The following is a 13,557-nucleotide window of genomic DNA, read 5'->3' on the forward strand; positions in this document are numbered from 1 at the left end:
TCTTAAATGCTCTATGGTCCGCTTTTAAAAAAGAAAGACTCTTCTCTTTGTTTGCAGGTTGCCAGAGCTTTGTGGTTAGACAAAAGTTTCCAGACCTGCATATGATTTTTCTATATGAATTTCCAGGTTCAACCGTGAAGTCAGTAACAATTTCAAACCTTTGAGTTTTGCTTCCTAATTCTCTCAGCTCCCAGAGGGGAAAAAAGGGTCATTAAAGTCAGGGTTTTCTTTCTTTGCTGCTTCTGGTGACTGGGTTTCCTGTTTTCCTATTGCACCAGATGCACTCATATATTTTGTCTTGTTTTTCATTTGGTTCATTACTATGTCGCAGTGATCATGGGGTACTTATGCCCTTGAACTCTGCAGATTAACTCTGAAAGTGCCTCATTGCCATGGGAGCAGTCAGCCTGCAAAACAGAAATGCTTCACAGAGCTGGTATAGTTTGATGCAAAAACCCATCTTGCATGAATTAAAAAACAAATGAGCCAGGCAGACTCATTTTTCCTTCTAGATCTCTAGCACCGTTTTATTTCAGCTGTCACCCTCATGGCAACTTTCAGTTTTCAGTCCAGTGTTTAGTAATGCAACATGGCTCATTGAATCAGACACACTTGTTTGGCCAAAAAATGGTGTAATAAATATACATGTCAGAATTTAAAGCACTGCTGGAAATTTTATAACTGCAAACACATGTGCCTGAGTGTTTGATGCAATTCAGGGATGTTTTCTGTGAGTATGGATGTTCATGAAAGGGCAGGCATGGTGTTGAGGACATGGGGATATTATATTAAAGTTTTAGCATCACGCTTATTCTTCAACCTATAGAAGACTTTACAGAAAAGTGGCTTTCTGTAAAGTTACAATCCAGCAAGGTGCCATAAGAAACACTGAGAGCCTCGAAGCGCTGAACAAGAGGACGAGCCACGGACGCGTTGGAGACGTTTGCTGGATGTGGGATCAATCGGGGCGCGTGGGACTTTGCACTGGCTTTGCCAGCCCTGGTGCAGGAGGAGAGGCAGGGCTGGCACTGGGAGGAAGAGCGCTGCAGGAAAGCTCTTCCTCACTCCTGCAGGCTGTCTCTTGCACCCGTTACTTTATGCACCAAACATTGCCCTGACTTAAAAGTTAGCATTGAACTGCAGGTATATAAAGTGCAGGCACAGAAGTGAAGGAACGGGGTAGAGGAGAGTGAGATTTGACAGGTCCAAATTAATTACATTTTCATGCATTGGAACAACTCTCTGGCTGCAACTTAGGTCTGCTTCCCACCAAGTACTCAGTGCCTATCAAGCTGTTTAACTTTTTAGACACTCAGGTTTTTGAATATTTTCTGCTTCTGTCTTTGCATAAAGGAGCAACTGTGAAGAACTAGAGAGCTGACTCTCCGTGAGAAAAGAGTCAAAAAGTATTTCTGCGTGTTAGTCATTTAAATAAGCCCAAATGATGTTGCTTTGTTCCCCTTGCAAAAGTTAAACAAATTAAAATGGGATGTTGGCTCCTACATTAAAAAGCTACTTTCAGGTTTTTATTTATAATCCATTAGCATTTTCTAAATTCAGACTTCAATGCCAGTCAGCACCGGAAAGAGGAAATAAAATGTTAATTACAGGTTTCAAAAGACTTTAGTGTTCTGAGTCTTCCTTTAACAGAGCGACTGAATGCTTCTGGAAATCTGGCCGCTTCATGTAAGGACTTAAATGAGATCTGATTTTAAATGATAGTTTCAGCTTCTTGAAATGTTTTTTGAAAGTCTTCCCTATAAATCTCATGGATGACTCAAATCTATGGCTTTGATTTCTTCAGTTGTTTTCTATTGATGTCTGTGTGTATCAAGCTCATATCACTGGAGAACTGCACAGTCACCTTATTGGCAGGCTGCAAAAATATGTTTTTAGATGATCTGGGACAAGAAAGTATCTAATTATCGAGGAGCTGCTTTTCTGTAGCACTGGTAGATAGTCTTCAAGACCAAAGATGGTATCCCTCTTCCCACTGTCTTTCAGCTGTGGCAGTCCTTCACTAGCTTAAAAACTCACTGTAACATCTCCCTCCAGCCCTTTACCATAAGTGTCCCTCTGTCCCCTGAAGAAAACCAAAAAGAGACAAGAGCAGCTAGGGAGGTTTTTCTCCAAATGTGGTCGTGGCTTCCCACCTGCGAAGCAGAGCCTTGCCACCTGTTTTATTGATGCTGCATCTTCTCCTGCTTAGCCTTTGCTGGCTATGATTTCTGACAAGCTAATTTTGGTTGATGTTTTCGAAGGAAACTGAGGGGTTTGGCACCCTCTTCCTGATGGTAGCGAACATGTTATGATTCTTGGAAAATCCCAAGGAGAAGAACTGAGCAGGAAGAGGTAACCTGATCCGGAGGTTGTCGAAGAAGTGTCCTGAGGATGGCTAGATGATGAAATGCAGGAAGAGCAGTCCTCTTGACGTTTTTCTCCCTCCCTGTATTTGATATGTATCAGGCACGTGGCACAGGAGTGAGATTGTTTCCAAGGCATGTTGGAGCAGGTGCTGGGAGACAGGCGTCCCACCATTTCTCCCTTGACCACAGGCCAAAGTAGAAGGAGGTCTGTTCCTGCCACGGCGGAGCACTGCAGTCCCCCTCTCAATCCAGGACCCCAAGTGCCGAGGTGTCCGGTGGGTCTGTGGGCTACATCTGCTCTGGGCTGCTGGAGCAGAGGAGGTGCAGTTGGCAATTCATTGGCAGTGCAAGCCGGGAAGGCACTACAGCAGGAAAGCATGAGGCAGGAGAAGGAGAAGGAGAAAATGGACGACTCTCCTGTGTAACCAGTGTAATGAGATGGATGTGAAAGAGGGTGAGAGCATGGGGCTTTGCTGTATGTGTGGAGGCAGTGGTAGCTGTAACCACACAGAGGAGGCCATCGGGTAGAGGGAATGGCCCAGCTGATAGATACAGTTCCTGTAAGGTTGCAGAGGACAAGTGGGGTGACTGAAGTGGTACAGGGCACGTCCTCAGATCTCTACATCTGTTTTTGAACATCATCTCCACCTTCCCTCTTCTTCCTCTAGAAAAAAACACTTTTGATGTGTTGCTGATATTGCCTTGTGAATAACTCGTCAGAAAAGTTTTGTGCTGAAAGGAAGATCTTTAGAGGAGTCACTTTTATTGTTGAGATTTTTCTTCCCTCTGGGCAGTTTAGAGGGGAAAAAACTATTTACATATGCGTGCATTGGATTTGATCTTTGCTCCCCGAAATGACTGGTTGCCATTATCTCCTAGCTAAAATTTGCCACTCATACACTATTTTTAGAGCTGAGTTTTTAGCCCTGCTCATTTTCAGAATGTTTTGAAGATACTGGAGTTACAAATTAGAGGTACATGAAGCATGAGCGTTCCAGGTTTGGACTGTAAACTTCATTGTGGACATTAAGCCTAGCAAAACTTTCTTGAGGTTGGTAAACTCAACGAACCTGGGTAGCTAGGCAGAATTAGTTAAAAATCCTCACGAACAGCATATTTAAGTGTTCGTATTTCCTACAATTGCCAAAGCATGTGTTTTCCAGTGGAAGGCTGTCTATATTTTGTTTTTGTTTTATAATTTCTTCAATACTAAAAAAAAAATTCTTAGCCATCGTAACTGCCAAGTAGAGGCAGAAATATGGGGTGTAATCAGGAATGAATCTAAGGAATCCACAGTTTTATGTGAAGTAAATTAAGAACCTTACAATTTTTAATTCAGGCTCATTATTTCTGGTGGCTCTAGTTAATGGATTTTGCACGTCAGTGATTGGCAGTTCCGTTCTCCCCTTTTACAGTCAGGGGTTTAGCAGGAGAACATTAAATTTCTTCCCACAGAACTATACTATTGTTGCAAAAGTCCTTTAATTTTCCAAATATTACATTGGGGGAAAATGCTACTGCCAACTTCAGTCAACGCTATTTTTCCTATAACTGTTTGGAAATTATTGTCTTTGGCCCCTGGAAAACTTAAGTCAGTTCATTTTCTTTTTAAAATTCTTTATGCTCACTCCTGTTTTGCAGGCAACTGGATGAGTTTTATAGTTACGGTAATCAGCATGTGGGGACTATCATGTGTGTTGTAGAACGGCTGTCAGGCCTCCTTGACCAAAATTTTACTTCCAAACTTCCCTATTTTGCAATTGCTGTAACATGAAATGCCTTATCTTATTGCTGAATGGCAAGGATCCGCTTAGTGGATCTATTTAGCTCATGTTAATAGGAGCAGACACTCTTTCCTCCTTGAAATAGTTCTTTCTAGCCCACCATTCAGTGTCTGTGCAGGATAGAGACTCATGCAGGCAGTGCTTGGAGTCTCTGTGGTTGACTACATGCCAGCTAAGGTTTGTGGCACTGTTGTCCTCTACTTGTAGGTCTGCTGATCACGTAAAGCAGGTAAGACATGAGCTTTGGGACCCAGACTAAATAGATACTAGCAAATAATGCTGTTGCAGAGCGCTAATTGCTACTTACTTTAGAATTGGTGCAATAAAGAAACATTTTAATGAGGAAAAATAGAGGGCACTAAACTTCTTCATCTCTTCCAAGACCTGAATTAAAAGTAACAAAAGCAGACATATCTTTTCACCGTTATTTTTCTGTGATTTGGAAGTACATAAATATGGTAAACCTTCCTCTATTTTCTATTCCTGATTATTGCCTGGGATGGAAGGAACGTATTTCAGTATTTTTTAGACTTTTGTCTCCCATTTCTGTCCTTCCAGGTTCTAATTGACTGGATAAATGATGTGCTGGTGGAGGAGAGAATCATTGTCAAACAGCTAGAAGAAGACCTTTATGATGGACAGGTGCTGCAGAAGCTGCTAGGTGAGTTCACACGAGAGAAGGAGGCCCTGAGGACTGGAAGGGGCCCAAAATCAATCCTCTCCGAAGCTGCAGGCGGCAGCAAGTCTGTGCAGTAACTCACGAGCTCACCAGAGGCGCAGATTGTTTTGCTGATAGCTGCAATGTCAGCTTCTCCATCTGTTCTCAGGCAGTGTTTTGAAAGGGGAGGAAATCCAGATGATTTTGAGGTATCTGATTCATGGACTAAGAATAGTCAGACAACTGTAAAATAAGTAGCAAAAAAAAGGTGAAGAGACGAATGTTTATAATGGGAGGACCAAGCAGAAGCTATGTGGTCCAAAATTTTGTCTGTGGAGTTCACTCCTGAAAGCTTTTGGGCTGAGAACTTTTTTGAGGTCGTAATAGAATTATTTTTAGAAAATTTTTTGACAAACAGCAAATGCGTGATCGCAGGCGCATACTCCTAATGTGCTCTTGTGCATAGGGAGGAATGGTGTGTGAAGGGTTACGCTCAGCTAAGCAGTCGTGATTTGGCAACCCCCTTGCCTCTTTGCAATCTAGTGTTCACTCAAGAAGCACAGTGGAAGAAAGTTCATATGACGATGCAGTGATTCATGGGGTGCTTCTAGCACACAAAGAGCCTTTAAGCTCCAAGTGCCATGATAAAATACACTCTGGTTGTCTCTTGGGAGACAGATAAGTAAAATGAAAGCAATCTGCCTCTGATAAGTTTTCAAGAGTGGGCTGGGATGTGGGCTGTATGTGTCAGAGTGGAGCAAGAGGATTTAATGATGCTAATTTCATTGGCTCTAATGGATGCTACTTACTGAATTTTCTGTGTATCCCACTTAAATAACAGACCTGCAGGGTTTTAGTGAACATACACAAGCTTTTAAACGTTGGTTAACAAAAATTGCTTTGTGTGCAATTAAAATTCCCCCGAAATAGCTTGAGGAGCAGATTGAGAGTGCTTTTAACACTGCTCAGTTAGACAGTAACTGAGACCCCTCCAGACATGGTGGGGTGAGGTGATGCAGAGTTAGCTTTGGCTGGGGAGTATTTACATGAATACAAAAGGGTTCCAGGTTTGGGCAGCATCCAGTGGGTTGTGTTATGAGACTTTTCAGCCCTAGCATGACATCTTTAAAGAAGGGTGTTCAGAAATCAGAGCTGAAGTTTTTTATTGTTCTTTAAATCTCTGTGTGGGTGATCTCGCCAGTCTTAAAAGCAGCGTATGCTCTCTCTTGCTGCGACTTCTCTGGAAACCCTTTGAAGTAATTGAGGTGAGCTGCTGTTGCTCTAAGAGTCCTTTCTGGGCTGCTGGGAGAAGCATCGCAGATAGACTTGCAAGTTTGCCGCAGTCTCTCCTGCTGAAGGTAACGACTGGTGTGTGACCATGGTCTGACTGCAGAGGATAAGAAGAGGGCAGAATCATACTTCCCAGTGTAGACACTGATATTTCAGCTGATGGTAGTGCATTTTATTTGCAGGCTTGAGGCTTTAGCTGCTCTGGCTGGAGGCTTTAACTGCGCTGCATCTTCTTCCTGTTGGGCCACTGACTGGAGAGCCAATGCATCTCCCTGGCCCTGAACGCCATCACAGTTTAGCCCCTGTCTCGTGTTGTCACAGCACAAGTTCTGCTGTGCTGGCTTGATTTCTTCAGCAAGAGGCGTGCTACTGAGTCTGTCCATCCTCACGCTGCGGGAGTGGTGTGAGGGGCCGCAAAGCACATCCCACTGGTGGTGGTGCTCCAGACGCTTGAGGCCTCGCAATTAAGCCAGCCATTGGTTTCACACCCGTCTGCTCTCCTTTGCTGACAGCAAAGGCTAACAAAGTAGGGTCATTAAACCTCAAACAGCCATTACCATTCCTTGCTTGGGAGAGATGTTTCAGGAAGATCTGTACCTTGAGGGGCAGACAGAAAAAATGACAGGGAAAGACAGCAGCTTCTCAGCAGGCTTACTCTGAAGCAGCTCAGAGATTAGCAGGTGGCTGTGTGACTGATTGAGAAGGGCTCCATGCCTGGTTGGTTTTGTCAAGGTGCAAGCAGTGCTCTGGAGAGAGGCTGGAGTAGCCTGGTATTGTCCGTGGTGGGGGGGAAAGCAAATCAGTTGCTACGTGGTGACTGGCAGGTCACCCGCGCTGAGAATAGATAGGAGTCATAACACTTGACCAAAACATGAACATTGTAGGATAGTGTTTTTTTTTTTTTTTAAAGATATAAGGTCATTTAAAAACATATTTAAATGCTTTGGCAGTCAGTTTAGAAAAGACTTGGGGAGATCTTGGCTAAAGAGTGTTTTTCCCTTAATCTTTTTCAGATATTGATAAAAAAAATTTCCTACTCTGTATTGATAGAAAAAGTCCAAATGTTCAAAGCATTCATGAATTGATAACCTGTAAGTCTCTTCTGTTTGGTTTACTAAAGTACTTTTGTGTTTCTATCACTGTTATTTTTTTTGTTTGTTTTTATATCTATAGCTAAGTAGAATGTCCAAAAGAAAAGCCCTCCTGAATTTGAGAGCAGAAATATTTCCATTATTGGAATAACATGTTCTGACAACTCTGAAATGTTTCTAAAAGAATGCTGAAGCCTCTCCTGTCTTGTGAAAACTGTTTCAGTGAATATGAGGATTTTTTAAATTTTTATTTAAAAAACAGCAGTAATAATATGTAATTGGAATACGTTCAACCAGTCCTACCTTCCTAGTCCCAGCGGCACAGTGAGTTTGACCATTTTTTCATGAGGCTGGAGGGAAAAAAGAGATCAGCTGTTCCCACTACTCTGGCAGCTGGAGAGCTCTTTACCGTACCCTTCCCCGGCTTTCTTTTTGAGAGAAATTCAGTTCTGGTGTCTTTGGCGAGGACCACAATGCAGGGGAAGAAAAGAATGACTTGTGTATGATTTTGGTGACAAATAACTATATTACAGAAACAGAGTTCAGCTTTTAGTAATGGCTTTTAACAAAACTTCCTGCGCTAATTCAGTTTTAGAAGTAATCAGCCATCTTGACAACATGACAATATTGTACCAATTTACTTATTTTTTAAAATTATTTTCACTAAACCAGTATGAATCTACGGGTGGACACTCTTTTGAGGGTTTGAGGAGACACATTTTGCTTTACCTTAATTCACACCTTCAGCTGAGCTGAAATAAAGCTTGTTAGACTGAAGTAAATGTCCGCACAAGTATTTCTTTTTTTTTTTTTAATTGTCCGAGATTAACTACTGTTATTAGAAAAGTCCATTAAACTGGTGCAAATTACAGAATCACAGAATCACAGAATCGTTTAGGTTGGAAGGGACCTCTGGAGATCATCTAGTCCAACCTCCCTGCTCAAGCAGGGTCCTCTAGAGCATATTTCCCAGGATCACATCCAGACGGGTTTTGAATATCTCCAGGGAAGATATCCACTACCTCTCTGGGCAACCTGTTCCAATGCTCTGTCACCCTCACAGCGAAGAAGTTTTTCCTCAGGTTCAGATGGAACTTCCCGTGTTTCAGTTTCTGCCCGTTGCCTCTTGTCCTGTTGCTGGGCACCACGGAGAAGAGACTGGCCCCATCCTCTCGACACCCTCCCTTCAGATACTTGTACACATTGGTGAGATCGCCTCTCAGCCTTCTCTTCTCCAGACTGAACAGGCCCAGCTCCCTCAGCCTTTCTTCATAGGAGAGATGCTCCAGTCCCCTAATAAGCTTTGTAGCCCTTCGCTGGACTCTCTCCAGTAGGGCCATGTCTCTCTTGTCCTGGGGAGCCCAGAACTGGACAGAGTACTCCAGGTGAGGCCTCCCCAGGGCTGAGTGGAGGGGCAGGATCACCTCCCTCAACCTGCTGGCAACACTCTTCCTAATGCAGCCCAGGATACCGCTGGCCTTCTCTGCCACAAGGGCACACTGCTGCCTCATGCTTAACTTGCTGTCCACCAGCGCTCCCAGGTCCTTCTCGGCAGAGCTGCTTTCCAACAGGTCAGCCCCCAGCCTGTACTGGTGCCTGGGGTTATTCCTCCCTAGGTGCAGGACCCTGCACTTGCCCATGTTGAACTTCATGAGGTTCCTCTCCGCCCACCTCTCCAGCCTGGCCAGCTCCCTCAACGGCAGCACAGTCTTCTGGTGTGTTAGCCTCTCCCCCCAGTTTAGTATCATCAGCAAACTTGCTGAGGAGGCACTCTGCCCCTTCCTCCAGGTCATCGATGAATACATTGAACAAGACTGGACCCAGGACTGACCCCTGGGGGACACCACTAGCCACAGGCCTCCAACTAGACTCTGCACCACTGACCACAACCCTCTGAGCTCTGCCATTCAGCAGTTCTCAATCCACCTCACTTTCCACTCATCTAGCCCACACTTCCTGAGTTTACCTAGGAGGATGTGATGGGAGACAGTGTCCAAAGCCTTGCTGAAGTCCAGCTAGACAACATCCACTGCTCTGCCCTCATCTACCCAGCCAGTCATTCCGTCATAGAAGGCTATCAGATTGGTCAAGCATCATTTCCCTTGGGTGAATCCATGCTGCCTACTCCTGATCACCTTCTTGTCCTCCACATGCTTAGTGAGGACCTCCAGGAGGAGCTGTTCCATCACCTTTCCAGGGATGGAGGGGAGGCTGACTGGCCTGTAGTTTCCTGGCTCCTCCTTCTTGCCCTTTTTGAAGACTGGCGTGACATTGGCTTTCTTCCAGTCCTCAGGCACTTCTCCTGATCTCCAGGACCTTTCCAAGATGATGCAGAGTGGCCTAGCAATAACATCCGCCAGCTCCCTCAGCACTCGTGGGTGCATCCCGTCGGGGCCCATGGATTTGTGGATGTCAAGTTTAGACAAGTGATCTCTAACCCGATCCTCCTTGACCAAGGGAGAGTCTTCCTTTCTCCAGCCTTCCTCTCTTGTCCCCAGGGTCTGGAATTCCTGAGGACTGGCCTCAGCAGTGAAGACTGAAGCAAAGGCAGCATTCAATAACTCTGCCTTCTCTATATCCTTCGTCACCAGGGCACCCGCCCCATTCAGCAGCGGGCCCACGTTTTCCCTAGTCTTCCTTTTGCTATTGATGTATTTGAAGAAGCCCTTCTTGTTGTCCTTGACATCCCTTGCCAGATTTAATTCCAGCTGGGCCTTAGCCTTCCTTGTCGCATCCCTGCACGCTCTGACAATGTCCCTGTATTCCTCCCAAGTGCCCTGTCCCCTTTTCCACATTCTGTACATTTCCTTCTTCTGCTGGAGTTTGGCCAGGAGTTCCTTGCTCATCCATGCAGGTCTCCTGCCCGCTTTGCTGGACTTCTTCCTCAGAGGGATGCACTGATCCTGAGCCTGGAGGAAGTGACGCTTGAATATGAACCAGCTCTCCTGGACCCCTCTTCCTTCTAGGGCCCTACCCCAGGAGATTCCCCTAAGTAGGTCCCTGAAGAGGCCAAAGTCAGCTCTCCTGAAGCCCAGCGTTGCAATCCTACTCATTGCCCTGCTCCCTCCTCGTAGGATCCTGAACTCCACCATCTCACGGTCACTGCAGCCAAGGCTGCCCCCAACCTTCACGTCTCCAACTAGACCTTCTTTGTTCGTTAGTACAAGGTCTAGCATTGCACCTCTCCTCGTTGGCGTCTCCACCACCTGGGTCAAGAAATTATCATCAATGCTTTGCAGGAACCTCCTTGACTGTTTGTGCCTAGCTGTGCTGTCTTGCCAACAGATGTCAGGGTGGTTGAAGTCTCCCATGAGAACTAGGGCCTGTGGAGAGAAGGCTGTATTGTACTAAATGTTTTTTAGCAGTGAAAGAAAACAGGAAGCACAACTATTATTGCTAACTTGGTGCCTATCTGAAAGTTATATGTTTAGAAACCCGATTGGGAGCATGTTCTGCCAATCCTTACCTGTTCTCCACTGCAGGGTTTATTGGAGTTGACACACTTTGAGGAAAGGTTTGCTTTCAGCCATTTGTTTTCTGAGGGTAATCGCTCTGTTGTAAATTTTTAGCTGAGGCCAGCTCTGATGGCTGGTGCTCTGTGCTCTTTATTCCCACCCAGGCCCTTTTTCCATCTGATAACGCCTGTTCTTTTTTGTTTCTAAATACAGAAAAGTTGGCTAACCGTAAACTGAACGTGGCAGAAGTGACACAGTCTGAAATTGGTCAGAAACAAAAGCTGCAGACGGTGCTGGAAGCTGTCCATGACTTGCTGCGACCGCATGGCTGGACAATCAAGTGGAGCGTTGACTGTAAGGGCACTTTTCTGCCTCCTCTCTGCTTCCCAGACCGGAAGGATATAATAATCAGTAAATTGATCAGCTTCTCTGTGTTCCAGTGGTGGGTTTTTTTTATTTATTTGCATGGAAACTGTTATCAAATCCACATATGGTTTGTACCTAATACTTGCCTTCTCATGTAGTCTTTGTTTAAGCTTCCCCAGACATGCAGGGCTATGGGATAATTGAAGGATGTTTTCTGTTAAACATATGGTTTAATTGAAATGTTTTCTGTTTGCCTCCTGAAGTTGAATCCCTACAGCTATGAGAAATTTGTTAGATGTTCAGGTACTAGAAGATGGTCCAAACCTTCAGGCCACCGCAGTGAGAGGCAAAGGCCTGCTTGGAGATGCAGCTTTTGACAGGCTAAGCCGAAAGTGCACACACTTCCAGCCAGACCCATTACATTCCAAAAGTGAGAATGGGGTTTGAGAGGCCCGCTCATCCAGGTAGCGGGTGGTATTTGTCTCTCACAGGCAACCGAGCTTGTGCTACCACTTTCAAAGTCTGCTAAAAGCAGGATTTTGCAGTATTCTCCAGGGGAAGGAGAGTGATGATTGAGTCCCTCTCTTTTTCTTCAGTGACTAGAGAGGGAGCTGAAGTTTCTCCTAAGTTAGGTACATAACATGGAGGGAGGGCTGGATCAAGTCTTTGCTACCAGTCAAATTATTTTGTAAGCTTTGTTAGTTTGGGAAAAAGAAGGAAGAAGGAAAAAGAAAGACAGAAGACCGTTCCTCCCATAGACTTTTTTCAGTTCTACAGTTGTTGGGTTTTTTTTTTTCCAGAGCTGCTTGTTTAAAGTCAGACTTCAGTATGCTTTCATTTGCTTCCTTTTCCTTCTTCCCTGCAGCAATCCACGTCAAGAATCTGATTTCCATTCTTCACCTTCTGGTAGCTTTGGCAATGCATTTCCGGGCTCCCATTCGACTGCCTGAGCATGTGTCTGTACAAGTGGTAGTTGTACGGGTAAGTATGAACTGATATAAGAATGTAATCAGAACGATCACTGGTTATCATGCTGATTTTATACTACAGGCTGCTGCTGTTGTCCCTCTGCCTTTTTTCAGTTAAAAGATTCTTGTCCTAGTTTTAGTGACTCCTTGTCTTGGGAACAGATTTTTTTGGTGTTTAAGTTTGGTCGTAAGAATATCGTATGCCTAATATGCTTGGGATCACTATTTGCTACTGCAGTATCAAGCTAAAAGCATGTGATGGGATTTTGTGTGAAAGAGAATGGTGCCTCTAACTTTTGGCATTTTTTAAAATCATTTTTGCCATGTTTTTTTTATAGAGAAGCCGTTCAAACACAAATAGCACAGGGAGAAGTTTCAGCAAGTAGAATCTCCCTTATCTGGGAATCATGTTACTGATGATGTTTTTTCCCAAAGATTTATTATACAGACTTTGACATGTTGTTTTCCTTGGTGTGCTTGGTGGCTTTCATCATTTTTTTCAAAGCCTTGTGTTTTTGTTAGCTTTCGTTAGTTATGGAGAAGAGATCTGACCTGAGGAACCTTGACTTCTTGTCTCGTGCCCTAGAGACTGCTGTAGTTATTCCTTTCTCTGTTTGGTGTTGACCGTTTCCTTTCAGTTTACAAAGATTATTTTCAGAGAATATATATATTCTGGCTTTTTATCTTGCCTTCTATCCCAACAGAGACTTCAATGGCAGTACCGTCTGTAGCATTTGAACTCAGCTTTTCTGAGCAGCTGTTGAAATACTGGGCAGAGCTGTTCCAGCTGGCCACTCTTCTGGTCACGCCATGACTGTTCGCAGTGGCAGGCAGCACTGCTGTTGCGAGGCAGGCTGTTACTGGCAGCAGGCCATGCAAGTGCCTTCTGTACGTTTACTGTTAGGGCTGTCGGATTCAAAGTAGGATCCCTTTCAAGAATAGGGAAGGTAAAATGGTCTCAAGCTCTGTTTTGCAGATGCGAATCCCCTTGGACGTGATGGAATTGCATGGTGGTTGATGAGGCAAGCCTCATTTTGTGTTAAATTAAATGATGACCTTTTCCAGGCTGCCTGCCTGAGTGCTCTAGAGGCACAGGATATGATGTAAATGGGTATCTGGTGAATACTTCCTAGCTCAAAATAAATGTATGCATTACCTTTTAGAGGTGCTTTTGAACTGCTTTCAGGCAGTTCTTTCAGGTAATCCTTTCATTTTAAGAACTGTGAGTTAGGTGTAAAGCAGGAACAGGAACAGAACATTGATTTCTTTTTTATCTTGTTTGATTATCTTAGAAGGATGTGGGGAAAAAATGTACGTATAAAGTGAAAACAGTCCTCTGACCCCCTCATACTACAAATGTCTCTCTGCCCTGTACAGTCTTCTGGACCTGTGATGTTTCAGAAAAAAGCTATAAGTAAAGAGGAAATGTTTCCCTTTCCTTGTCCTTAGTTTACAGCTCCAGGACTCCCCCTTGTAGTGGAGGAAAGGCTATAGAGAAGGTGGCTATACATCCTTTTATGTTAGAGGGGTAGAGAGAAGATACCTCCAGAGAAGATCTGGTTCACCAGAGTCTCTGAAT

General features: G+C 44.4%; 1 protein-coding gene across 2 annotated transcripts in view; it reads left to right on the forward strand.

Moving 5' to 3' along the window:
- The window catches only part of PARVB (parvin beta), a 69,976-nt gene that overhangs the window by 32,125 nt on the left and 24,294 nt on the right, over positions 1 to 13,557 (forward strand). For both annotated transcript variants that reach the window (XM_068951266.1, XM_068951276.1), the window contains exons 4-6: positions 4,709 to 4,811; positions 10,858 to 10,998; positions 11,876 to 11,991. In XM_068951266.1, coding sequence (XP_068807367.1) covers positions 4,709 to 4,811; positions 10,858 to 10,998; positions 11,876 to 11,991 — 360 coding nt within the window. The remainder of the gene's footprint in view (positions 1 to 4,708; positions 4,812 to 10,857; positions 10,999 to 11,875; positions 11,992 to 13,557) is intronic.

This window comes from Struthio camelus, chromosome 1, assembly GCF_040807025.1.
Source record: "Struthio camelus isolate bStrCam1 chromosome 1, bStrCam1.hap1, whole genome shotgun sequence".
Lineage (NCBI taxonomy): Eukaryota > Metazoa > Chordata > Aves > Struthioniformes > Struthionidae > Struthio > Struthio camelus.